This window comes from Panthera pardus, unplaced genomic scaffold (assembly GCF_024362965.1).
Source record: "Panthera pardus isolate Hobbes unplaced genomic scaffold, ASM2436296v1 HiC_scaffold_27, whole genome shotgun sequence".
Lineage (NCBI taxonomy): Eukaryota > Metazoa > Chordata > Mammalia > Carnivora > Felidae > Panthera > Panthera pardus.
Window position 1 is genome coordinate 29,838,214 of NW_026526843.1, and position 26,856 is coordinate 29,865,069.

At 46.7% G+C, this 26,856-nt stretch overlaps 1 protein-coding gene and 1 pseudogene across 8 annotated transcripts in view; both read left to right on the forward strand.

Annotated features, from left to right (window-relative positions):
• Positions 1-26,856, forward strand: part of STEEP1 (STING1 ER exit protein 1) — a 55,707-nt gene that overhangs the window by 2,993 nt on the left and 25,858 nt on the right. For 2 of the 8 annotated variants that reach the window (XR_002073174.2, XR_002073173.2), the window contains exons 3-8: positions 4,213-4,302; positions 15,961-16,002; positions 18,680-18,818; positions 19,694-19,783; positions 20,398-20,490; positions 22,416-22,586. Coding sequence is in view for 6 of the 8 variants with exons in the window: in XM_019421877.2 (XP_019277422.1) it covers positions 4,213-4,302; positions 15,961-16,002; positions 18,680-18,818; positions 19,694-19,783; positions 20,398-20,490; positions 22,416-22,490 (529 nt within the window). In the remaining 2 variants the exon portion in view is untranslated. Of the gene's footprint in view, positions 1-4,212; positions 4,303-15,960; positions 16,003-18,679; positions 18,819-19,693; positions 19,784-20,397; positions 20,491-21,899; positions 22,327-22,415; positions 24,140-26,856 lie in introns of those variants that run through there. The other 6 variants (XM_019421877.2, XM_019421878.2, XM_019421879.2 and 3 more) reach the window with 6 other exon arrangements.
• Positions 23,264-25,496, forward strand: LOC109250690 (histone H3.3A-like; annotated as a pseudogene).

Below are 26,856 nucleotides of genomic sequence, written 5' to 3' on the forward strand. Positions count from 1 at the left end.
CTGTGCTCTGTTGAAATGCTGCGGATATGCGCTTCTGTTGCCATTTGATAGCTGTAATTTGGGGGGATTTTTGCAAGTAGAATGAGGTCATTTAACCTGTAATCTCTGGGAGCATGCCATGTGCCAAGCACTGAGCTGGGGACTGGCTCTGGGAAGGTGGATAAGGTATTGGGGCGCCCGGGTGGCTCAGTTGTTTAAGCATCCGACCTTGGCCCAGGTCATGATCTCGCGGTTCGTGAGGTCGAGCCCCGCGTCAGGCTCTGTGCTCACAGCTCAGACAGAGCCTGGAGCCTGTTTCGGATTCTGTGTCTCCTTCTTTCTCTGCCCTTCCCCTGCACTCACTCTCACTCTCTCCCTCCCTCCCCCCCCCCCCCCTCTCTGTCAAAGATAAATAAACTTGCCAAAAAATTAAGATGGATAAGGTACTGCCCTTACCATTAAAGAGCCCATCCCTCATCGAGCGGACTGGTCACCTGTTGTGTTAGGATAAAATGCCGGCATGGTGGACAAAAGGCTATGGAAAAACAGATGGGAGTGGGTCATTCTCCTGAAGGGTGATCAGGAAAGGCACCGAAAGATGATGGCATTTGTGTGTGGCCTTGAACTAGGATTTCACCAACTAGATGAGGGGGTTGAGAAGCATCCCAGGTGGAAGGGATATGGAAGCATTGAAAGCATCACATATGATGTGCTTGGGAAATTTGAATGGTCCTTGGTGACTATAGCCCAGGTTACTTTACAGGAAGGGGTTCGTGCATCCTGGGGTGGGGACAGAGTAAAATGCCGAAGTAGACAAATTTGGACTTTATCTGTCGGCAATAGCTTGTTCTCTTTTTTAAGCAGGAGAGTGACATGGTTAGATCCGTTTTAGATTGGGAGTCCTTGCTTGAGATGGGGAATTGAAACCTGGGAAGGGCTAACGTTATGTGGAGTGCGGAGCAAGAAGAGAGAGGACTCAAGATACAATCCTGGGAAACACTGACGTTTAAAAAGCAGACAAGGGGGGATGCGCCTGGGTGGCTCAATCTGTTAAGCATCTGACTTTGGCTCAGGTCATGATCTCACAGTTCGTGAGTTTGAGCCCCGCGTCGGGCTCTGTGCTGACAGCTCAGAGCCTGGAGCCTGCTTCGGATTCTGTGTCTCCCTCTCTTTCTGCCCGTCTCCTTCTCACTCTCTGTCTCTGTCTCTCTCTCAAAAATAAACAAACATTAAAACAATTTTTTTAAAGGGACGCCTGGGTGGCTCTCTTGGTTAAGCATCCGACTTTGGCTCAGGTCATGATCTCACAGTTCATGGGTTCGAGCCCCGCATCGAGCTTGGTGCTGACAGCTTGCTTTGGATTGTGTCTCCCTCTCTCTCTGCCCCTGCTTGTGCTCTGTCTCTCTCTCTCTCTCAAAAATAAACATTAAATAAAAAATGAATAAAATAAAACAGACAAGGGGGGCACCTGGGTGGCTCAGTCGGTTAAATCCAATTTTAGCTCAGGTCATGATCTCATGGTTTGTGAGTTTGAGCCCCGCTTCAGGTGAGCCTGAGCCCCGCTCTGGGCTCTTCACTCTCTCTTCCTCTCTATATCATGTGGGATTCTCTCTCCTACCCCACCCCTCACCTCCGCCCCTTGCTCACTCATACTCTCTCTCTGAAAAATAAATAAAATTAAAAAAATAAAAATAAAAAGCAGATAAGGGGCGTCTGGGTAGCTCAGTCGGTTAAGCATCCAACTCTTGATTTCCGCTCAGGTCATGATCTCATGACCATGATCTCAAACAATGAGTTTGAGCCCCTCATTGGGCTCTGCGCTGTCAGCACGGAACCTGCTTGGGAGTCTGTCTCCCTCTCTCTCTGCCCCTCCCCCACTTGCACGCACGCATGCGTGTGCGCTCTCTCTCAAAATAAATACACTTAAAAAAGCAGACAAAAATAATTAGGACCTGGTGACGTGGGAACCGAGAGGAGAGAGCATCAAGGAGTGTGTACATCAGGGGACAGTGGCCGTCAACAGGTGCCTGATACCACAGAGAGGTCAGTTGTGGGGAATTAAAAAGTCCATACGTCCCTTGACGTGTATTTTATTTATTGGGCCCCTCCTGTGTGCCAGGCACTGTCCTAGAAACCTGGGATGTGCCACTGTATTCTTTTGCGAGGGCTGCTGTAACAAAGTATCACAAGCACGGAACCTGCTTGGGAGTCTGTCTCCCTCTCTCTCTGCCCCTCCCCCACTTGCACGCACGCATGCGTGTGCGCTCTCTCTCAAAATAAATACACTTAAAAAAGCAGACAAAAATAATTAGGACCTGGTGACGTGGGAACCGAGAGGAGAGAGCATCAAGGAGTGTGTACATCAGGGGACAGTGGCCGTCAACAGGTGCCTGATACCACAGAGAGGTCGGTTGTGGGGAATTAAAAAGTCCATACGTCCCTTGACGTATATTTTATTTATTGGGCCCCTCCTGTGTGCCAGGCACTGTCCTAGAAACCTGGGATGTGCCACTGTATTCTTTTGCGAGGGCTGCTGTAACAAAGTATCACAAGCACGGAACCTGCTTGGGAGTCTGTCTCCCTCTCTCTCTGCCCCTCCCCCACTTGCACGCACACATGCGTGTGCGCTCTCTCTCAAAATAAATACACTTAAAAAAGCAGACAAAAATAATTAGGACCTGGTGACGTGGGAACCGAGAGGAGAGAGCATCAAGGAGTGTGTACATCAGGGGACAGTGGCCGTCAACAGGTGCCTGATACCACAGAGAGGTCGGTTGTGGGGAATTAAAAAGTCCATACGTCCCTTGACGTGTATTTTATTTATTGGGCCCCTCCTGTGTGCCAGGCACTGTCCTAGAAACCTGGGATGTGCCACTGTATTCTTTTGCGAGGGCTGCTGTAACAAAGTATCACAAGCACGGAACCTGCTTGGGAGTCTGTCTCCCTCTCTCTCTGCCCCTCCCCCACTTGCACGCACGCATGCGTGTGCGCTCTCTCTCAAAATAAATACACTTAAAAAAGCAGACAAAAATAATTAGGACCTGGTGACGTGGGAACCGAGAGGAGAGAGCATCAAGGAGTGTGTACATCAGGGGACAGTGGCCGTCAACAGGTGCCTGATACCACAGAGAGGTCGGTTGTGGGGAATTAAAAAGTCCATACGTCCCTTGACGTATATTTTATTTATTGGGCCCCTCCTGTGTGCCAGGCACTGTCCTAGAAACCTGGGATGTGCCACTGTATTCTTTTGCGAGGGCTGCTGTAACAAAGTATCACAAGCACGGGACCTGCTTGGGAGTCTGTCTCCCTCTCTCTCTGCCCCTCCCCCACTTGCACGCACGCATGCGTGTGCGCTCTCTCTCAAAATAAATACACTTAAAAAAGCAGACAAAAATAATTAGGACCTGGTGACGTGGGAACCGAGAGGAGAGAGCATCAAGGAGTGTGTACATCAGGGGACAGTGGCCGTCAACAGGTGCCTGATACCACAGAGAGGTCGGTTGTGGGGAATTAAAAAGTCCATACGTCCCTTGACGTATATTTTATTTATTGGGCCCCTCCTGTGTGCCAGGCACTGTCCTAGAAACCTGGGATGTGCCACTGTATTCTTTTGCGAGGGCTGCTGTAACAAAGTATCACAAGCACGGAACCTGCTTGGGAGTCTGTCTCCCTCTCTCTCTGCCCCTCCCCCACTTGCACGCACGCATGCGTGTGCGCTCTCTCTCAAAATAAATACACTTAAAAAAGCAGACAAAAATAATTAGGACCTGGTGACGTGGGAACCGAGAGGAGAGAGCATCAAGGAGTGTGTACATCAGGGGACAGTGGCCGTCAACAGGTGCCTGATACCACAGAGAGGTCGGTTGTGGGGAATTAAAAAGTCCATACGTCCCTTGACGTATATTTTATTTATTGGGCCCCTCCTGTGTGCCAGGCACTGTCCTAGAAACCTGGGATGTGCCACTGTATTCTTTTGCGAGGGCTGCTGTAACAAAGTATCACAAACTAGGTGGCTTAGCACAACAGAAACTGCCTCGCATTTCTTCTGAGTCCTAGAAGTCTGAAATGAAGGTGTTGGCGGGGCAAGTTTGAGGGCAGGATCCTTCCTTGGCCCTTCCCAGCTTCTGGTGCTTGCCGCCGGTCCGTGGCGTTTCTTGGCTCATAGATGCCTATATTATCACGTGGTCTTCTCCCTGGGTCTCTGTCTCTGTTTTTCTTCTCTTCTTTTTATAGGGACACCAGTCATATTGGATTAAGGGCACATCCTACCCATCTGCATGACCTCATCGTAACTAATTATATCTGCAAGGACCCTCTTTCCAAATAAGGCCACGTTCTGAGGTTACTGGAAGGACATGACGTTTTGAGGGATCCATCCAACCCATCACGACCAGTAAACAAGCAACGCACCCTGCCTGTATGGAGCTTGTGTTCTAGTGTTGAACTGGGAAAAGCTACAAGCTGACCTCTTACTATGTTAATTTAAGAAACCAAACTGCTGTCAGCCCGCACTAACAAAGAGAAGCGGAAATACTGCTAGGCGATTCAGTAGCAAAGCAGGCACCAAGCCCCATTGGGACAACTGGGTTTCTAAAATGGTGTAGCTGAGGGGCGCCTGGGTGGCGCAGTCGGTTAAGCGTCCGACTTCAGCCAGGTCACGATCTCGCGGTCTGTGAGTTCGAGCCCCGCGTCAGGCTCTGGGCTGATGGCTCGGAGCCTGGAGCCTGTTTCCGATTCTGTGTCTCCCTCTCTCTCTGCCCCTCCCCCGTTCATGCTCTGTCTCTCTCTGTCCCAAAAATAAAAATAAAAAATGTTGAAAAAAAAAAAAAATTTAAAATGGTGTAGCTGGGGGTGCCTGGGTGGCTCAGTTGGTTAAACGTCTGACTTCTGCTCAGGTCATGATCTCACGGTTCGTGGGTTCGAGCCCCGCATGCTTGCTTGCTCGCTCGCTCGCTCTCTCTCTCTCTCTCTCTCAAAAATGAATAAGTGTTAAAATTAAAAAAAATTTTTTTTTTTTAATGTCTGTTTATTTTTGAGAGGGAGCAGAGTGCAAGCTGGGAAGGGGCAGAGAGAGAGGGAGACAAAGAATCCGAAGCAGGCTTCAGGCTCTGAGCTGTCAGCACAGAGCCCGACGCGGGGCTCGAACCCACGGACTGTGAGATCATGACCTGAGCCGAAGTCAGACGTTTAACCAGCTGAGCCATCCAGGTGCCCCAGTGTTAAAAAAAACTTTTTTAAATACAATAAAATGGTGTGCCTGAAGCGACGACAGTTGGTTCTATACGAGATACAACTCGAGGCCAATAATACGACCAGATTCTAAAATTGATGAGATCTGCAAAGGAAGGCCCTTCAGGAAACATTGGGGAAAAATACTCCAAACACTCCATTATGGTATACAGGAGGCTTTACGAGGAAGGCACCTTGTCCCAAGCTAATCCATTGTCTTGTGCTTTTTCTCCCTCCGTTAACCTTTATTTAATTTTCTGATTTTGAAAATTGCCAACTGACTGTCTTTAAGATCACCAGGATATTTATTATGGATTTGTTATATGTATTGTAATTACATGTAGTAACGTATAATTGTATTGTATATTACATGTATCGAACGGATGTATATTACTCAGTTAATACAGAAACTGATCTAACCACACAGCCAGGCCACAGGCCCCTATGGCACTAAAAGGCAGATGCCCTCCCCTCCGGGCCAGAAAACTGAACGGCCTTAGGCTGAAGTAGAAACCCCGGAGTCCAATCAGCCTGGCCCTAGAAGTGAGCCAGCTCCGGGCCTAACCTTAGGACCAGGTAGTTCTTAGAGTTTACCAACGAGGTGTCGTCTGCTCCCCCCCTACCCCACGTTGGCACTGTTCCCTCTCTAATCAACAGTCTTTCCAATGGCCCGTTCTTGGGTCCCCCCCCCGCTGGCCAGGGTGGAGTTTCGCTCTGCTCTTCTGTAGCCAAGCTGTGTGGGAGAGCACGGGTTGCTGAAAACGTGGCGGCCTGGCCACCATAGGCCCTGGAGCCTGTCGCTGTCCACCTCCAAGTCACGCATTCTCGAGTCCTTCTCTTTTGGCACTGTCGTTCCCCAGGCGCCCCTTTCCCTCCTCCGCCGCTCGCACAGTTGCAAATCCGGTGCTTTTCTGTCTGGATCTCTGTTGACCGTGCCTCCCTGGTTGCTCTCCTTCCTTGATTTCTGTGAAGCTGTTCTGGAGATTCTCCTCCTCCTCCTTTGGCTTTCTCAGTCTTCCGGATTCTTCCTCTGCCTGCCCGTTAAATGTTGGCATTCCCCAGGACTCTGACCTCCCCTCTTTATACTCTCCTCGGACATTCTCACCGCCTTTCATGACATCAGTTACACTTAGATGCTGAAGCCTCACAAAGTCTCCCATCTGCCTGCATTTCTCTCCCGTACTCAGAACCGTGTACCTCACTGCCTCCTCTCCTTCATCGCCTGACGTTCTCTCTCAGATCCAACAGGCTCCATCCAGGCTCTGAACTGTCAGCACAGAGCCCGATGCGGGGCTCGAACTCACAGACTGTGAGATGACGTGAGCTGAAGTCAGATGCTCAACCGACTGAGCCACCCAGGCGCCCCGGTTTTTTGTTGTTTTTTTTTTTTTTTTCTTTTTGTAAGCTCTACGCCCAGTGTGGGGCTTGAACTCGTGACCCTAAGATCAAGAGTTGCACGCTCTGCTGACTGAGCCGGCCAGGTTCCCCTTGATTTTTTTTTTCTTTAAACAACAACATTTACCATGTCATCTAGTTTCTGCGGGTCAGGGATTCAACAGCAGTTTGGGCGGGTGGTTCCCGTCTCTTCGTGAGGCTGTGGTTACGAGGCCGACCAAGGGTGCAGTCATTTGAAGTCTCGCTTGGGGCTGGCGGTCCCACTTCCCAGGTGGCTCACTCACAGGGTTGGCAGCTGAGTGCTGTTGGGGAGGAGCCCCAGCCCCTCATCACAAGGGTCTGCCATAAGGCTGCTTGAATATCCTTGTGATGGGACAGCTGGCTTCCCACAGCATGAGTAATCCAAGAGAGAGCAAGCCACAATATCTTTTGTGACCAAGACTCAGAAGTCCCCATCATTTCTGCAGTGTCCTCTTGGTATGACAGGTCAGCCCCCCTCCTTTTGGGAGGGGACTGTGCAGGGTGTCAGTACCAGGGTGCAAGGATTATTGGGGGCCGTCTCAGAGACTGCCACAGCCAGGGAGAATGTTGTGTTGCATTTTGGTTTTGGCCTTCCCTCCCTCACATATTCCTAGAGATTAAGGGCAGGACAGAAAATCAAGGTCAATTAGTCCAGCTAGCTAGCTCATGTTAATCACTTCCTTACACCAGTTAAGTACCTTGTCTCCATATCAAGGTGAACTTTTCGAGCGCAAGAATCCTGCCTTATACTTCCAAAACCCTTAGTACATCTTGCCTGATTCTTGGCACATAGTTAGGAATAGATAAGTTTTTATAAACTTGACAAAATCCCATCTGTCACTGGTATTTGAAGGTTAACTCATTGAGAAGTATACAGTCCCCTTTATTTGAAATCCTGTGGTTTGAAAGCTCAGGCTTATGAGATTGACCGACTTGGGGATTCTAGAAGTCGCTTGCGTGGCGCGTCTCTCCCTTGAGGCTGAGGTTGGATTTAGAGTCCCAGTAGGAACCAGAAGTGGTACACGGAAGCCAAAATATTGCCAAGGCCCTAGTCGCGTGATGTTGGCGAATGGTGGCGCGTTTGACACAAGCGATACTTGTGAGAGAAATGGAACGTTAAAGATGGCACAGACTTCGGAGTTCTGCCCCAGGCAGGACCACTTTGTGACTTTGGGCAAGTCACCTAAGCTTTTTGGGCCCGTTTCCATGTCCCTCAACTGGGAGAATAATAATCGTCAGTCTCTACAGTCTCTATTCCTCAGCAGTTCTGCTCTTCGCACGCACCCTCACGTAGTGACTCTCCCCCCTGGCTGTGTTAGCACCATCCTGGGGACTTTGTTTTGTTTAAGTCCTGACGCCGGGGCGCCCGGGTGGCTCAGTCGGCCGACTGCGGCTTGGGTCATGAGCTCGCGGTTTGTGGGTTCGAGCTCCGCAGCGGGCCCTCTGCTGTCCACGCAGAGCCCGCTTCGGATCCTCTGTCCACGCCGCCTCTCTGCCCCTCTCCCGTTCATGCCCTCGCTTTCAAAAATCAACAACAACAAAAAAGTCCTAATGCCTCAGCTCCACCCTCAGAGATTTATTATTTTTACTTGAGGCCCACGTCGTATGCCATAAAACTTACGATTTTAAAGTGTGCGGTTCGGTGGTTTTAGTATATTCACGAGATTATGCAACCCGTCATCACTACTTATCATTTCCATCACCCCCGCCCCCCAAAACAAACCTTGTACCTGCTCCTAGTCACTCTTTATGTCCTTCTCCCCCAGCCCCTGGCAACCATTGATCTTTTTCTGTCTCTGTGGATTTGCCTATTCTCGATAACTTCATTAAAAAGGAACCGGGGGCGCCCGGGTGGCTCAGTCCGTTGAGCGTCCAACTTCGGCTCAGGTCATGATCTCGTGGTCCATGAGTTCGAGCCCCGCATCAGGCTCTGTGCTGACAGCATGGAGCCTGCTTCGGAGTCTCTGTCTCCCTCGCACTCTGCCCCTCCCCCGCTGGCACTCTGTCTCTTTCTCTCTCTTCTCTCAAAAATAAATAAACATCAAAAAAAATTTTTTTTAAAAAGGCACCAGAAATATTGTAGCTTTTTATGTCTAGCATCTTTCATTTAGCATGTTTTCTTTCTTTTTTTAAAATGTTTTTATTTATTTTTCTTTCTTTTTTTTAAATGTTTTTATTTATGTTTGAAGGAGAGAGAGAGAGAGAGAGAGAGAGACAGAGCATGAGTGGGGGAGAGAGAGGGAGACACAGAATCTGAAGCAGGCTCCAGGCTCCGAGCTGTCAGCACAGAACCTGACGCGGGGCTCGAACCCATGAACCGTGAGATCATGACCTGAGCTGAAGTCCTACGCTTAACCAACTGAGCCACCCCGGCACCCCTGTCTTTCTGATCATGGTGATCCTAGTGTGCGTGAAGTGGGAGCTCACTGTGGTTTTGATTTGCATTTCCCTCCTGGCAGATGATGCTGAGCAGCTTTTTCATGTACTTTTTGGTCATTTGCATGTCTCCTTTGGAGAAATGTCTATGGATTTTTTGCCCATTTTTAATGGGTGTATTTGTCTTTTTAATTGTTGAGGTGTAAGAATTCTTTTTTTTTTTTTAGTTCAAGGGTTTTAATCCAATTCTATCACATATTAATTCTTTGACCTTAGGCAGGTTACTTAACCTTTTTTAAATTTTATTTTTAATTTTTTAAAATTCACAGCCAAATTAGTTAGCATATGGTGCAACAATGATTTCAGGAGTAGATTCCTTCGTGCCCCTCACCCATTTAGCCCATCCCCCCTCCCACACCCCCTCCAGTAACCCTCAGTTTGTTCTCCATATTTATGAGTCTCTTCTGTTTTGTCCCCCTCCCTGTTTTTATATTATTTTTGTTTCCCTTCTCTTATGTTCATCTGATTTGTCTCTTAAAGTCCTCATATGAGTGAAGTCATATGATTTTTGTCTTTCTCTGACTAATTTCACTTAGCATAATACCCTCCAGTCCCACCCACGTGGTTGCAAATGGCAAGATTTCATTCTTTTTGATTGCCGAGTAATACTCCAGAGTTGTAAGAATTCTTTATAATGGATACTGGCCTCCTATCAGATAAATAATGTGCAAATATTTTCTCCCATTCTGTGGATTAGCTTTATACTCTCTTGATGATATTCTTTGAAGCATAAAAGATTTTAATTTTAATCAAGTCCTATTTATTTTCTCTTTGATTGCTTGTGCTTTAGGTGTCTTGTCTAAGAAACCGTTGCCTAATTCAAGGTCTTGAAGGTTTATGTCTACATTTTCTTCTAAGAGTTTTATAGTTTTAGTTTTTTTTTTGTTTTTTTTTTTATATTTATGTATTTTGAGAGAGAAAGAGAGAGAGAGAATCCCAAGCAGGCTGGCTTCATGCTGTCAGCACAGAGCCCGATATGGGGCTTGATCTCATAAACCGTGAGATCATGACCTGAGCCAAAATCAAGAGTTGGATGCTTAACCAAGTGAGTCATCCCGGCGCCCCTTTATAGTTTCAGTTCTTACGTTTAAGCCTTTCATCCATTTTGCGTGAATTTTTTAGATGGCCTGAGGTAAGGATCTAATAAATTCATAAGAGACTCTGAAATACAGAGAACAAATTGAGGGTTGCTGGAGAGGGGGTAGGTGGGTAGGTGGGGTTGAATGGGTGACGGGCATTAGGGAGGGCACTTTCTGGGATGAACGCTGGGTGTCATATGTAAGGGATGAATCGCTGGGTTCTACTCCTGAAGCTAAGACAGCACTGTATGTTAACGAACTTGAATAAAAAATAAATAAATCAATCAGTTAATTCATCCTTTTACATGTGGATATCCAGTTGTCCCGGTACCGTTTATTGAAAGAAAGAATGTTCTTTCTCCTTTGAATGGTCTTGACACCCTTGTCAAAAATCCAGGGGTGCCTGGGTGGCTCAGTTGGTTAAGGGTCTGACTCTTGGTTTTGGCTCCGGTCATGATCTCACAGTTCCTGAGATCGAGACCCCTGTGGGGCTCTGCGCTGATAGGGAGGAGCCTGCTTGGGATTCTGTCTCTCCCCCTCTCTCTCTGCCCCTCACCTGCTTGCACTCTCTGCCCATTCCCCCCCATAAATAAATAAATAAACATTAAAAAAAATCAGTTAACCAAATATGTATGGGTTTGTTGTGGACTCTCAGTTCCATTCCATTGCTCTGTATTTCTATCTTTTATGCCAGTACCACCCCGTCTTGATTACTGTGGCTTTTGTGGTTTCAAAATCAGCAAATGGGAGTCCTCAAGCTTTGTTCTTTTTCAAGATTGTTTTGGCTATTCTGGGTTCCTTGCAATTCCATGTGAATTTTGGGATCAGCTTGTCAATTTCTGCAGAAAAAGCCAGCTTGGGTTTTGATAGGGATTGTGTCGAAGGTGTAGGTTCATTTAGGGAGTATTGCCATCTTAACAATAGTAAGTGTTCAGTCCACAAATACGGGATGTCATTCCGTGTACTTAAGTGTTCTTTAATTTCTTCCAGCAGTGTTTCATAGTTTTCAGCGCACAAGTCTTGCACTTAATTTGTTAAATTATTCCCAAGTATTTTGTTCTTTCTGATGCTATTGTAACTGTTTTCTTAACATTATTTTTTATCGTTCATTTTTAGTATATAGGACTACCACTAATTTTCATATATTGATTTTGTATCCTGCAGCCTTGCTAAATGTATTAGCTTTAATTGTGTGTGTGTGTGTTCTGAAGGGTTTCTACATGTAAGATCATGTCATCTGCAAATAGAGATGATTTTACTTTTTCCCTTCCAATCTGGATGCCATTTCTTTTTCTTTCTTTCTTTCTTTCTTTCTTTCTCTCTCTCTCTCTCTCTCTCTCTCTCTCTTTCCTTCCTTCCTTCCTTCCTTCCTTCCTTCCTTCCTTCCTTCCTTCCTTCCTTCCTTCCTTCCTTCCTTCATCTAGTTGCCCTGGCTAGACTTTGTGTAGTGTTGAATAGAAGTGTTGAGAGTGAGTGTCCTTGGCTTGTTCCTGATCTCAGGGAGAAAACTTTCAGTCTTTCACCATTAAGCATGATATTAGTATATGTAGCTTAGAGATTGTGGGTTTTTCACAAATGCCCTTTATCAGGTGGAGGAGGTTCCCTTCTATTCCTAGTATATTGAAAGGGTTTTGAGTTTTGTGAAAAGCTTTCATTTGGGGCCTATTGAGATGATCGTGTGTGTTTTCTCTTTTATTCTATTACTGTGGTGTATTCTTGCTTTGGTTAATTTTTTTTTTTTTTTTGTATGGTGCACCAATCTTGATTTCATGGGATAAATTCCACTTGGTCATGTTATATAATCTTTTTTCTATGTTGCTGGATTCAGTTTGCTAGTATTTATTTTCATTTGAGGATTTTTGCCTGTGTATCAAGCAGGATTGATCTCTGTTGTGTTGTTGTACCTTTGCCTGGTTTTGGCATCAGAGTAATACTGGCTGCATGGGATGAGTTGGGAAGTGTCTCCTCCTCTTTTGAAAAGTTTGTGAAGCATTGGTATTCATTCTTGTTTGAACTTTTAGTAGAATTTACCAGTGAAGCCACTGGTCCTGGGCTTTTCTTTGTGCAGGTTTTTGATTTCTAATTAAATGTCTTTACGTGTGATAGTCCATTCAGATTTTGTTTCTTTTCTAGTGAGTTTTGATAGTTTGTGTTATTCTGTTGTTTTAGGAGTTTGTCCATTTCACCTAGGTTGTCTAATTTGTTGCCATACGGTCATTCGTAATGTAATCTTACAAGTCTTTTTATGCCTGTCAGATCAGTAGTACTCCCTTGATTTTTTTTTTAAGATTTTTAAAAAAAAATTTTATTTTTGAGAGAGAGAGGGAGGGACGGAGGGGCAGTGAGAGAGAGGGAGATACAGAATCTGAATCAGGCTCTGGCCTGATTCTGAGCTGTCAGCACAGAGCCCGACATGGGGGCTCGAACTCCCAAACCACGAGATCATGACCTGAGCTGAAGTCGAACGCCCAACCAACCGAGCCACCCAGGCACCCCACTCCCTTGGTTTTTTAAAGTCCTAATAACATTAGACTGTTTCCCTGAGTATGCTATACGGTTTTGGCTTTGCGCATAGTATTCCCACTGCTTGAAATACTACTTTCTATCAGGAGTGTTGGCTTGAAATCACCTCCTCACGAAGCCTTCCATGACTGCCTCAGACAGACTTGGTGTGCCCACCTCTGTTCCCACTACAAGGCATACATTTTTCCATTTAAGGACTTCCCTCCATGATTATAATTTTTCTCACTAAAACCGAATTCTTAAAAGGATAGTTTCAACCAATATTTATTGCATGCCTACTTTGTTTCCAGTGCTTTGCTCAGCTCTGGGAATAGAGTGGTCAGACCGGCATGGTCTCTGCTGCTTTCGGATCCCATGGACCTTACAGTCTAGTGGGCTGACAGAAAAATAAAGCAATTATGATTATGGAAAGTTCTGTGAATGAAACCAAGGGCTTATACAGGGTATCTCACGAAAACTTCTCTGAAAAGCTAGTCAGGGAGGGTCTCTGTGACTAGGTGATATTTGATCTGTGACCCCCAAAAATGAGAATCAGAAAGCAGGGAGAGGAGCATTCCAAGGAGAGAGAGAAGGGTGTGTGTGTGAAAGGTCAGAGGTGGGAAAGCGCTGGTTTGTTGCAAGAATAGGAGGGAGGGAGGGCATCTGTGGGATGAGGCAGGGGCTCGAGCGGGTGCTCAGTTGGGGCCGGGTAGGCCGTGGTAGGGAGTTTGGATTTTCTTCTAGGTGTCTTAGGAAGCCACTCCTGCTTCTGTTTCAAGAATGATTTGTAGTGGAAGCAGGTTCTAGAATAAGCAGTTGGAGTTTGTATGTTAGGTATGAACTTAGGATGGGGAAGGCCTAACTAAATACCACCCCCCCACACACACATGCACACATACTATCGATTTGACTGCACAAAAGTCTAAAATTTCCACACGGGTTAGGAGGAAGTCAAAGACAAATGTCAAACGGGAAAAAATATTTGCAAGGCCCGTTAACATTGGCAAGTCTCAATAAACAAAAGATGTGAACTGACCACTCACATGAAAAAAGAAAACACAAATGCCCATTAAATATGTGAAAAGATGCCTGACTTCACTCCTTAAAAAAAAGAAATGCAAATGTTGAGATCACGGTTTGCACGAGCCAGATTGGCAACTGTGCATTTTATTAAAAAATTAAAAATTTTTTTTTTTTAATTTTTGAGAGAGCAAGCAGGGGAGGGGCACAGAGAGAGGGAGACACAGAATCCAAAGTAGGTTCCAGGCTCTGAGCTGTCAGCACAGAGCCCGACGCGGGGCTTGAACTCACGAACTGTGAGATCATGACCCGAGCCGAAGTCGGACGCTCAACAGACTGAGCCACCCAGGCGCCCCAGCAGCCGTGCATTTTAATAACATACCTTGTTGGTGAGACTGTAGAGAAACAGGAACTCTCACATTGGTGGTGGGGATGTAAGTTGGTTCAGCTTCTCTAGAGAGTAATTTGGCAGTATTTATCAGAATTTAAAGTGGATACACTTCTAGGAATTTATCCAACAGGTAAAAGACACTTCGGCACATCCATACACAGGAATACAACGCAGCCCTTAGGAAGAATGACGCAGCTCTTTGTCGATTGATAGGGAAGGGTCGCAGATATATATTTTCCAACCAGGATACATTTTTAAGTGAACAAAGAAGTAGAGGACAGTGTAAGGTGTGCTCTCTTTGTCTAAAAAGGAAAAAAAATCTGTTTTCTTTATATACCAATAAGGATTCTTTGCTTGCATCATCAGCTGTCTCTGAGAGGAACAGAAGAAACCAGAACAGTATTTGCCTCCAGGGAAGAGAACTGGGTGGGTGAAGGGTGGGGGGGATGATGTTTACTTTTCTTGGGACCCCTATAGGGTACCCCTATATTTGTACCGATATGTACCACGCATACATATTGCCTATTAAAAATTTGAAACCAACAAGGGGAGGGGGCGTGAGGAGACCAGTCTGGAAGCTGTGACAAGTCATCCAGGGAAGAGACGCTGGTGGCCTGGGCTAAGACAGTGGCAGGAAGGTGGAGCAAAGCAGGTCCATTCAAGGACTTTTTTGGGAGGAATCCAAAATCTACTGATGGAGTGGAGTAGATGTGGGAAATGAAGGAAAGAGAAGAAACAAGGATGAATCCTAGGTTTCTGTTAAGCACCTGGGTGGGTGGAAAAGCCGCTTACCTAAGGCAGTGTTGTGGGCTCTTTGAGCTGGACGGGCCTGAGCCTGAAGTCAACCTATTCTTTTTTTTTTGTTTTTAATTTTTTGTTTTTGAATTCAACCTATTCTGCTTCCTAACTGTGACCTTGGGCAAATCATGTGATTGGTTTGTACTTAGGAGCCTTCATCTATAAAATGGGAACAATAATATGACCTACCTCACAGAGCCACCTTAAGGATTAAATGACTTAATACATTTATACTTGAGGGGCATCTGAGCGGCTCAGTCGGTTAAGTGTCTGACTCTTGGTCTCAGCGCAGGTCATGATCTCACAGTTCGCAAGATCGAGCCCCGGGTCAGGCTCCGTGCTGACAGTGCAGAGCCTGCTTGGCATTCTCTCTCTCTCTCTCTCTCTCTCTCTCTCTCTCTCTCTCTCTCCCTCCCCCACTCATGCTCTCTCTTGCACTCGTTCTCTCTCAAAATAAAAATAAACATTTTTTTAAAATTAAAAAATACAGGGGCGCCTGGGTGGCGCAGTCGGTTAAGTGTCAGACTTCAGCTCAGGTCACGATCTCGCGGTCTGTGAGTTCGAGCCCCGCGTCGGGCTCTGGGCTGACGGCTCGGAGCCTGGAGCCTGTTTCCGATTCTGTGTCTCCCTCTCTCTCTGCCCCTCCCCCGTTCATGCTCTGTCTCTCTCTGTCCCAAAAATAAATAAAAAACGTTGAAAAAAAAATTTTAAAAAATAAAAAATAAAAAATACAGAGCACCTGGGTGGCTCAGTCGGTTAGGCGTCCTCCCTCCTCTTCGTCTTGGCTCAGGTCATGATCTCATGGTGGTGAGATTGAGGCCCCCCCCCCCCCCTTTCTCCACGCTGGGCATGGAGCCTGCTTAAGATTCTCTCCCTCTGCCCCCTCCTCTATGCACTTTCTGGCACGCACGTGTTCTCTCTCTCTCTCAAAAAAAACAAAGATTAAAATGAATACAGGTTTAACTAACCAGTCAATCTAGGAAATGAAAATTTTTGAAAGGCCCTATTACCATTTGAAGAAATGAGGTAGTGAGGTGGGTAGGTTATGAGATTTGTTCATATCTTTTTTTTTTTTTTTTTTTTTTTTTTTAAATTCCATTTTCTGCGCAGGCCTGAAGGCATTGAACGACAGTACCGGAAGAAGTGTGCCAAGTAAGTATTTAACAGTGTGGGTTTCTCCAAGCATAAGAAAGTAGAGGCAGTAATGTGTTCGGAAAAGAATTACTGGATACAATTCTCTGTTGTATCTTTATCCTTATAATCTCCATTGCCTTTGAACTTCCACTGCACAACCACCAATATGCTCCCCAAACAGACTAGTCAAAGTCACATCTCTGACCAGCTGGCCACAAAAATGTTTTTCGATTTTAAAACATAGTATCAATTTTTTTTTTAATTTCTTTTTAACGTTTTTATTTTTGAGACAGAGAGAGACAGAGCATGAACGGGGGAGGGGCAGAGAGAGAGGGAGACACAGAATCGGAAGCAGGCTCCAGGCTCTGAGCCATCAGCCCAGAGCCCGACGCGGGGCTCGAACTCACGGACCGCGAGATCGTGACCTGAGCCGAAGTCGGACGCTTAAAACCGACTGAGCCACCCAGGCGCCCCCATAGTATCAATTTTTAAATGGAGATGTGAGACTACTAAACTACAGTAAGCTTAACCTTCTTGATGTAAGTACAGTTACATCTTGGCTCTCGGAAGACTAGGAGAATTAAGGCAGGGAAATGGCCAAGAAGGCATTTTAGTTCGCAGCCACACTGGATTCGTTAAATTCGTTTTAACATGTCTCATGGGTCGACTTCATGTACCTGAAAACAAGTCTAATAGAAATGACCGACCCCAATCCCTATCAAAATAACACCAGCATTCTTCACAGAGCTAGAACAAACAATCCTAAAATTTGTGTGGAACCAGAAAAGACCCCGAATAGCCAAAGCAATCTTGAAAAAGAAAACCAAAGTGGGAGGCATCACAATCCCGGACTTCAAGCCATATTACAAAGCTGTAATCGTCAAGACAGTATGGTACTGGCACAAGAACAGACACTCAGATCAATGGAACAGAATAGAGAACCCAGAAATGGACCCACAAACGTATGGCCAACTAATCTTTGACAAAGCAGGAAAGAATATCCAACGGAATAAAGACAGTCTCTTCAGCAAGTGGTGCTGGGAAAACTGGAGAGCGACATGCCGAAGAATCAACCTGGACCACTTTTTTATACCACACACAAAAAGAAATTCAAAATAGATGAAAGACCTAAATATAAGACAGGAAGCCATCAAAATCCTTGAGGAGAAAGCAGACAAAACCCTCTTTGACCTCGGCTGTAGCAACTTCTTGCTCAAGACGTCTCTGGAGGCAGGGGAAACAAAAGCAAACATGAACTATTGGGACCTCATGAAGACAAAAAGCTTCTGCACAGTGAGGGAAACAATCAGCAAAACTAAAAGGCAACCGACGGAATGGGAGAAGATACTTGGCAAACGACATATCGGATAAAGGGTTAGTATCCAAAATCTATAAAGAACTTATCCAACTCAACACCCAAAAAACAAATAATCCAGTGAAAAATGGGCAAAAGACATAAATAGACCCTTCTCCAAAGAAGACATCCAGATGGCCAACCGACATATGAAAAAACTCATCACATCACTTATCCACATCACTCATCATCAGGGAAATACAAATCAAAACCACACTAAGATACCACCTCACCCCTGTCGCAATGGCTAACATTCACGACTCAGGCAACAACAGATGTTGGCGAGGATGTGGAGACAGAGCATCTCTTTTACATTCTCAGTGGGAATGCAAGCTGGTGCAGCCATTCTGGAAAACAGTATGGAGGTTCCTCAAAAAATTAAAAATAGAACTACTCTAGGACCCAGCAATTGCACTACTAGGCATTTATCCACGAGATACAGGTCTGCTGTTTCAAAGGGACGCATGCACCCCAATGTTTATAGTAGCTCTATGGACAATAGCCAAGGTATGGAAAGAGCCCAAGTGTCCATCGATGGATGAAGGGATAAAGAAGATGTGGTCTATATGTGTCAGCTCAGGTCACGATCTCGCGGTCCGTGAGTTCGAGCCCCGCGTCGGGCTCTGGGCTGATGATGGCTCAGAGCCTGGAGCCTGCTTCCGATTCTGTGTCTCCCTCTCTCTCTGCCCCTCTCCCATTCATGCTCTGTCTCTCTGTCTCAAAAAAATAAATAAACGTTAAAAAAAAAAATTTAAAAAACCTTAGACCAGTTACCCAGACTCTTGGAAGAATGGCAGCAACTATATATATATATATATGTGTATATATATATGTGTGTGTTTTTAGAAACTTCTATTTAAAAATTTTGTTTATTTTTTAAGTAATCTCTACACCCAACATGGGGCTCGAACTCTCAACCCCGAGATCCAGAGTTGCATGCTGTACCGACTGAGCCGGCCAGGCGCCCCGGAACGGCAGCAGTTGTAACTGGAAAGCCGTCACTAGCAGGAGCCAGCATTTCCCAAACTTGTCGAATGAGAAGAATCCCTTGGGATCCTGAGGGAAATGACAGAGGCCCGGGCCTCAGCTCCCCGATTTGCTGAATCAGGATCTTCTTGGGGAGGGACCTGGGAATCTGAGCAGCAGTTTTAACAAATTCTTGCTGGTAAAAGTGATCCCTCAGTGATTCTTAGGAAGTAGTTTCGGGGAGCAGTGGAAAGAGCGGATCATTCGTTTATGCCACAGACAGAACTACTCCCAGGATCTGAGCACACTTCGTGAATCCGTGTCTTGGGGGATTTGTATTCTGAGCTCCCCAGAGATTCATTCTGCTGTTTGCAGGTGTGGACTGCCACTCTTCTATCAGTCCCAGCCGAAGAACGCTCCTGTGACCTTCATCGTGGATGGAGCAGTGGTCAAGTTTGGCCAGGGTTTTGGCAAAACAAATATCTATACGCAGAAACAGGAGCCTCCTAAGAAGGTAACTATTGACAGACAGGTTAATATAGCTACAGATCGCCCTACAATTTCTCAACAAGATTATAATGAGAAATCGCCCTTTATGGACGCATTCCTTATTAAGAGAATGCCATTTTCATGCATAAGCAGATGTCACATGTGACACACCCATTCTGTGTTCTTTTTTTCTTTCCTAGAGCTGTCCTCTGAGTAAAGTGAGAAGTTGTATGGTTTTAATGACCATTTATTTCCTTTGAAATGTCTTCCTTTTTCAGTGTGGACAGTGTATTATGCTGCGGGGAATAAGTCAGAGAAAGGAAATAATATGATTTCACGCATGTGGAATTTCAGAAAACAGATGAACATAGAGGAGGGGATGGAAAACTAAGATAAAAAACAGAGAGGGAGGCAAACCATACGAGACTCTTAAATACAGAGAACAAACTGAGGGTTGCTGGAGGGGTGTTGGGTGCGGGGGTGGGGGAGTGGGCTCAATGGGTGAGGGGCTTTAAGGAGAACACTTGTTGGGATGAGCACTGGGTGTTTCATGCAAGTGATGAATCACTAAATTCTATTCCTAAAACCAATACTATGCCGTATGTCAACTAACTTGAATTTACATCAATAATGAAATAAGTAAAGAAATAATGAAATGAATCGGGCTGAGTTTTAAATATACTTTTTGAAGCCTTGATGGCAGATGTTAGAAAAACATAATCCAAATAAAAACCATTAGCATTTGTAGATAGGCCAGCCTGTCCCAAAGAGGGGAGTGTCCCCTGCCCCAGCCCCCAGCCCCTGCAGTCAGGCATGTGTGCCCGCAGGGACGCGCGCGCGCACGTGGCTCACAGAGCCAACTGCAGTGAATGAGACCGAGTCCTCCTCCTGTGACTCCAGGTGATGATGACCAAACGGACGAAAGATATGGGCAAGTTCAGCTCTGTCACGGTGTCTACGATTGACGAAGAGGAAGAGGAGATCGAGGCTGTGAGTGCTTTTGCTCTCAAGGGATCTGGATGGACTGGGGGTGGGCCCGGAAGGAAGGGGGACTCTAGAACCAGCCCATTCGAGTAGCAGCATAATTAGAAACTTCGGTCATAGGCCTAACTCTGCTGGTAAGGGACTAGAGAACGCGGGGCTAGTCCCCGTCTCCCTGGGTCTCAAGGACATCCGCACGGTGAGAGCCAGGGAGCTGGACTAGCTCAGTGCTTGGTGTCCTACTGTGTTTTGAGCCGCTTTCAAGGGGGCAACCCCCTCATCCCTCTTCGGTTTCAAAACTATTGGACTCAACAATTTCAGGTCCCTTCCATTCCGGCTCGAGTGGTTTGTGTGGCTCTCAGCGGTAGCGGCACTTACCTTTACGGTACTTGCGTATAACGAGGTTTGCAGAGAGGTGCGATCTGCTGGTTTTCAGCCGCTTTCGCTGCGATCTGCGATCTGAGCTCTTCGGGATTTACTGAAAACCCGAAGCCTTTGAAAGGGGACCGAGTCCGTTTCGGTACTTTTGGAACCGGAGGAGTCTGCTGCTTAAGGGCGACTTAAGGGCTCTGTTGCTCGTGCGCAAGACCGCTGGTTTAAAGGTGCCGCTGCCTCACCCGCAGAGAGAAGTCGCTGACTCATACGCGCAGAATGCCAAGGTCATTGAAAAGCAGCTGGAGCGCAAAGGCATGAGCAAAAGGCGGCTGCAGGAGCTGGTGAGTGGCCCGGGCTGGCAAGGGTTTCTTAGTCTGGAAGACCCTCGGACGCTCAGGGAGATCCTTTCGCAAGTCTGTCAGGGGCTACCGGCGTGGTGGGCTGCCAGTGTGAACCCCGCTCTGGTGACCACAGCGTCCAGGCCCCACGGTTAGAGTCCTGGTGAGCTGGCCCCAACCGGAACGATACTTCACTCTGCTGCCTGTGGTCCAAGGTCAGGAGTTAACGGATCGGGGCTCCTGGACACTCTCCCAGGATGCGACGGCGGGCGGCGTTGCTACAGCGACAGTACCGGGACCGGGGCTTCGGCACTTCTGAGAGCACGCTCCGGTTTCTGTTATCCACGGGCTCATCGCGGAGCACGCACGTTTATATCTGATGGTGCCCACGTTTGTGTCTTCTTGATAATAACGTGCGTGTGCTATTGCCTTAAAATCCGACACCGCTGCATTTGTGCCTCCTCAGAGGGTGTACCAGTCTGTTCGAATGACCGTAGAGGATTTTTTGGCGACAGAGGTGGGGGGGGGGGGGTGGTCTCGGGAGCTGCATGACCTTGCCATAGTGTCCAAAGCAGTGCTTACCGAATGTTCTGAGGTGAAGGGCCAGTGCTTGTTTTTTTTTTTTTTTTTCCTAATGTTTACTTATTTTTGAGACAGAGACAGAGCATGAACGGGGGAGGGGCAGAGAGAGAGGGAGACACAGAAGCCGAAGCAGGCTCCAGGCTCGAGCTGTCAGCATGGAGCCCGACGCTGGGCTCGAACCCACAGACCGTAATATCATGAGCTGAGCCGAAGTCGGACGCTTAACCGACTGAGCCACCCAGGCGCCCCCCCCCCTTTTTTTTTTACAGTGCTTTGTTTTTTAAATTTCCAGCTTGTCAAGAGCAAGTTTATAATTTATCAAATGCAATAAAAATGAATTTGCCTCAGTTACTCCTATCAAATTACTTGATTTTGTTATCCTTCTGTCAAATGGCTACACAAGTTGCAGAATGCTTGCTCTCGATTCTTATACGTATCTTGCACGAACCAATAACAAACAGTTCGTGGGCAGCACAACTTGAAAACACTGTTCTAGAAGAGCGTTTCTTCCTGTCCTGCCGGGAATAGGATACCGGTATGCCACGATAAATTGCTTCCCTCGGCCCTTGGAGGAACCTGGGGCTGCAGGAGCCCTGCACTGATCACCTTTGACCACAGCCTTGCACACTGCCCCCATTTTGCCACGCAGACGTCATCATTTCCTCTGTGAACCGTAACATCAGAAACGTTGGAAAGCAGCTGCTGGACACCGCCCTTCGGGTTGCTCTACTGAGTGAACACGACAGGATAGAGTTTGGGCAGTTAGAGTAAGGAAGGAAAGTACGAATTTCACGTCACGTATCAGGGCGTATGCTTTTCTTCCTCTCCAGGCTGAACTGGAAGCCAAGAAAGCGAAAATGAAGGGGACCTTGATTGATAACCAGTTCAAATGATCAGGACCTTTCTCTCAACCCACACTGGAGATCACGAGGAAAAAGAACTTTTTCTTGACTGCATGGACCGCTGTCTACCTTTTTGCCCCCGCAGAAGGCTTTCCATTGCTTTCCATTGATTTCTCCTACCTTCAGTGAGGTCTTTGAGTCCATCTGACCTGCTTTCTAGAGATGGGGTTTTTTTCCCCAAATCTTTCTGTATATAGGTCCTCTGTACTATTTTTGGTCCATTTGATGTAAACTTCTTCAGCTATGTAGAAACTCCCTGAATACATCAGTGCTTGAGAGTCTCCAGTTTCTAAAGTAGCTGTTCTTACACCTTCTTCAAAGTTAATAAAGTGTTTAAAGATTTTTGAAAAAGATACTATGATGTGTCACAGAAGAAAGTGGCATGAATTATATTTAAAGCCATAGCAAGTCAGACTCTTTGAAGTGACTCTCTTCTATTCTTAGACTGGCAGGTATCAGCTCTGGTTTGAATCTCTCTGCTGTCGGAAGAAAATCCATAAAAAGCCAGGATGTACGTAGAGCTTCCTTTACTTGATGTTCAGAGAAACTTGCCCAGTCACAGACTCCAGAAACAGCACAGCCTTGCTTCCTGCACTTCAAATATTAAGGCTCTGGGTGAGTTCTTCCTTCTCAGACTTTGTACTTACGAAGGAACAGCCAGATCAGAGTGGGCGGGGGCAGGGCAGCTCGGCTCCAAATGGAACTGGGGTCTCGGTAAGCAGCCTCGGCCAATAACTGCCACCCCTTCACGCAGCTGACAAGAGTGTGGGAGGGAGACGTAGAGGAAGAAACGATACTGAGACAAAGGGGCCTGTCGGCCACCGGGCATTTCACATTCGCTATCCGTAGAGGAGTGTTGTACAGTTAGACACTTAATGCCCCGCTCTTTCGGTGATATCAGTACGTAGTGTTGTGTACGTGGTTTTATCTGTTCCCCGGTATGACGAGCTGTCGGGGCAGGAAGGGCACTTTAACCTCGTTGCGTCATCTGCCGTGGGTTCAGTCGCCCCAGACGTGTGTGTGAGGTGCTGTCGGGAAATAATAGGGCATTTTTCTCTGCCTTTTTTTCCCCAGCTTCCTTATTTGGAAGGAGAAGTAGGTTGGAGTAGGGGTGGACGGGAGTTAGCAAGAAGTGGGAGAAGGGGGGGGTGGGTGGCGATCCGGGGACAGCCCCGGGCGGGTCCGTATTTCCATCTTCCCAGTTAGCCTCCTGCACCCAGCGGGCTCTTTGCGTCTGAGGCGTCCCTCCCCACCTCATTTCCTGTCCTCACCCTGAGAGGTGCTTAGACACCATGCGGGTGGTCGGCTGTAACCTCCGCACAGTTCCTTGACTTCGCCTCCAAACGGTGACCTTTACCTTCACGCTAGCCACGAACCGCCATGACCACAGCCCGGCGGGCCTGTCCCGCCACCTCTGAAAGCCAAGATTCTAGAGATCCAGAGCTCTGTTCTGGGACCACAGCCTCCACTTCCTCTTGCTTCCACTGGCCCTGTTCTGTTCGGTTTTTGATTCGAAGGGTGGTTACTTCCTCATTTTACAAATGAGTATCTCAGGCTCTGGGAGTTATAAGTTTCCCGAGATCCCATAGCCATCAAGTGATAAAGCCAGAAATCTGACTGCAGAACTAGGCTGAACTGCCTCTCCTGGGGGACTTTTAAGAAATATATTGTTGACAACAGATAGCAGTTTCATTTTGAGAAACCAAGTAAAATGCGTTGTAAAGACACTTACGTGGGGGGCTCCCTGTAGGAAACGTGTCGTTACCTTTCCACACATTTTCCAAAATATTCGTCCTTAGATACTAGCCCTAAACCATTGGAGCATCTGGTTCAAATTGTGCATTTTGATTGTCTTAATCATTAGGTCGTTAGCCCTAGATAAGCACGTGCCCTTTAGTGTTTTATTCTCTCGTTCTGAAATGCTTATTGACATAGTTTCTCTATCACCTTTATTTTCTTGTAGAATGTGAGCAGCAGATACAGGGTTTTAGTGTTAGGATAAAGAGCCATGTGGAAATTTTGGAGTCTTACTCTGTGTGTGTATGTGTTTGCACATTGTCAACTGTCATGAAATAGTAAAATGTAAAATGTTTAATAGCTGTAATAATTGGTGACATCTGGAAGTGTAATTATACTGCATAAGAGAAGTTAAAATGCTTTTTAAAAACTAGCTTGCCTCGACCATGTGGGGATCCTTATCACCGGGGACCACCTCCTTTCCTTAAGGAAAAAACTTCCCCTTTTTGACTTCCTTGATGTTTTGTCCTGCCGCGCCGTCGCCTGTCTGACTGCTCCGAGTTTTCACTCACTTCGAACAAAGCACAGTCCCTGACACTTGAGCTTTTAGTGTTTGAGAATTCCTCCAGGAAAACGAAAAGCCTCACTTAGGGTGAACTGAACCGGCTTCTAAACTTCGTAGGACCCCGATCCTCCTGTTGTCTCCCAGTGTTGCCATTCTGTCACTACCTCGCTTCCTTTGGGCCCAGCCTGATCCTGTGGTTGGGGATCTGAAGGCCCCTCACCTTCAACTCTTCTCACCTTGAGTTTGTGTGTTTCTTTTTTTTTTGAAGTAGGCTCCACGCCCAACGTGGGGCTTGAACTCACGACCCTGAGATCAAGAGTCGCATGTCTACGAACTGAGCCAGCCAGGTGTCCCTAGTTTTGTTTCCTAAGTAAGCTCTACGGCCCAACATGGGGCCTGAACTCATGACCCGAAGATCAATGGCCCCATGCTCTACCGACTGGGCCAGCCAGGGTGCCTGACCTTGAGGTTTTTTACCTTAGAAAAAAACCTTTTTTTTTTTTTTAATGTTTATTTATTTTTGAGAGAGAGAGAAAGAGAGAGACACCATGAATGAGGGAGGCTCAGAGAGGATGGGAGACACAGAATCGCTGATGCCAGCGCCGCCTCTAGCTCGCTGAGCTCCAAAGGAGAAGGGGATTAAGTAAGGAGGTCTCCCCACCGTTGCTTGGACAAAGCAGGCTGCACGCGAGTCGACCGGTGCCACCGAGGAAGCAACCGGCTACAAAAGCCGCTCGCAAGAATGCGCCCTCTACTGGAGGGGCGGAGAAACCTCATCGTCCCAGGCCCAGTACCGTGGCATTCCGCGAAATTACAGGTTATCAGAAGTCCGCGGAACTTCCGATCCGCAAACTTCCTTTCCAGCGTCTGGTGCGGGAGATCGCTCAGGACCTCGAAACAGATCTGCGCTTCCGGAGTGCGGCTGGCGGTGCTTTGCGGGAGGCAAGCGAGGCCTACCTGGTGGGCCTCTCGGAAGACACCAGCCTGCCAGCTGTCCGTGCCAAACGTGTACCAATCATGCCCAGCTAGCACGCGGCATACATGGGGAACGTGCTTAAGAATCTGCTCTGATGGAAAACGTTTCATTCTTTAATTTAAAAAAAAATTATCTTCTTCCTCTTATTGGTAGGTTTTTTTTTCCCATGGGGTCAGAGGTACTTAAGTATATGATTGCAAATGGAAAAACGGGACAGAAACAGGTATTGGCAGTTTTTCCATTTTCATTTGTGAATTTTTAAAAAAAAAAATTTTTTTTAACGTTTATTTATTTTTGAGACAGAGAGAAACAGAGCATGAATGGGGGAGGGTCAGAGAGAGGGAGACACAGAATCCGAAACAGGCTCCAGGCTCTGAGCTGTCAGCACAGAGCCCGACGCGGGGCTCGAACTCACGGACCGCGAGATCGTGACCCGAGCCGAAGTCGGCCGCTCAACCGACTGAGCCACCCAGGCGCCCCTGTGTGTGAATTTTTAATACAAACACGGGGACACAAAGTATTGATGCAAGTCAAAATGTTGCGGTGAACATGTTTGTTTCAGCAGTTCAACATTATAACCATTATAAATAAACCTGTTACATTTTTCTGGACAGTGCCAGCGTTTGGACTTTTTTTTAAGACAAGTAAATTTCTTATTGAGGGCAAAAGCAAATACATAAATACATAAAATTTAAAAATTAAAAAAAAAAATCTTTGAATAATTTGAGATGTACAGAAAAGTTCCAGAGATCGTTCAGAGAGTTCCCATATACTCTCCACTCGGTTCCCCTAATATTAACATCCTGTATAATGGTCCGGGCTGAACTGTGTCCCCTCCAGAATTCCTCTGTTGAAGCACTAACCCCACAGCGTGATGGGATTCGGGGGATAGACCTTTGGGAAACAATTAGGTTTAGATGAGGTCATGAGGTGGGACCTTCATGATGGGATTAGTACCCTTAAAAGAAGAGACCAGAGAGCTCTTTCTACCTGTCTCTCTCTCTCTCTCTCTACCACGGGAGGACACAGCAAGAAGGCGGCCGTCTGCTAGCCAGGAAAAGAGCTCTCCCTAGGAACTGAATCAGGTGGCACCTGGACCTTGGACTTCGTCGCCTCCAGAACCGTGAGAAAAAAAATGCCTGTTGTTAAAACCACTCGGTCGGTGGAATTTCGTTAGAGCAGCCCGAGCAGACCAGTCCATACAAAACCATAGCACAGTGGTCAAAACCCGGAGGTTAACGCTGGGACAATAACGTTAAACTCCACACTTCGTTTGGATTGCACCAGTCGTTCCACTGTGTCCTCTTTCTGTTCCGGGACCCAGTCCAGAATCGCACACTGCGTTCAGCTGTCGCGTCTCTTTAGTCTCTCTCTCTCTCTCTCTTTTTTTTAATTTTAAGTAGCGGAGCCTAACGCGGGGCTTAAACTCATGACCCTGAGATCAAGACCTGAGCTGAGATCATGAGTCAGAGGCTTAACCTACTGAGCCACCCATGTCTCTTTAGCCTCCTCTGATCTAGGACAGTTGCTCAGTGGTATCTTGTGCTTTTGATTTGCGTCTCCCTAATGAGAGGAGGTCTTTGCAACCCTGCTCTCGATGCTTCAGG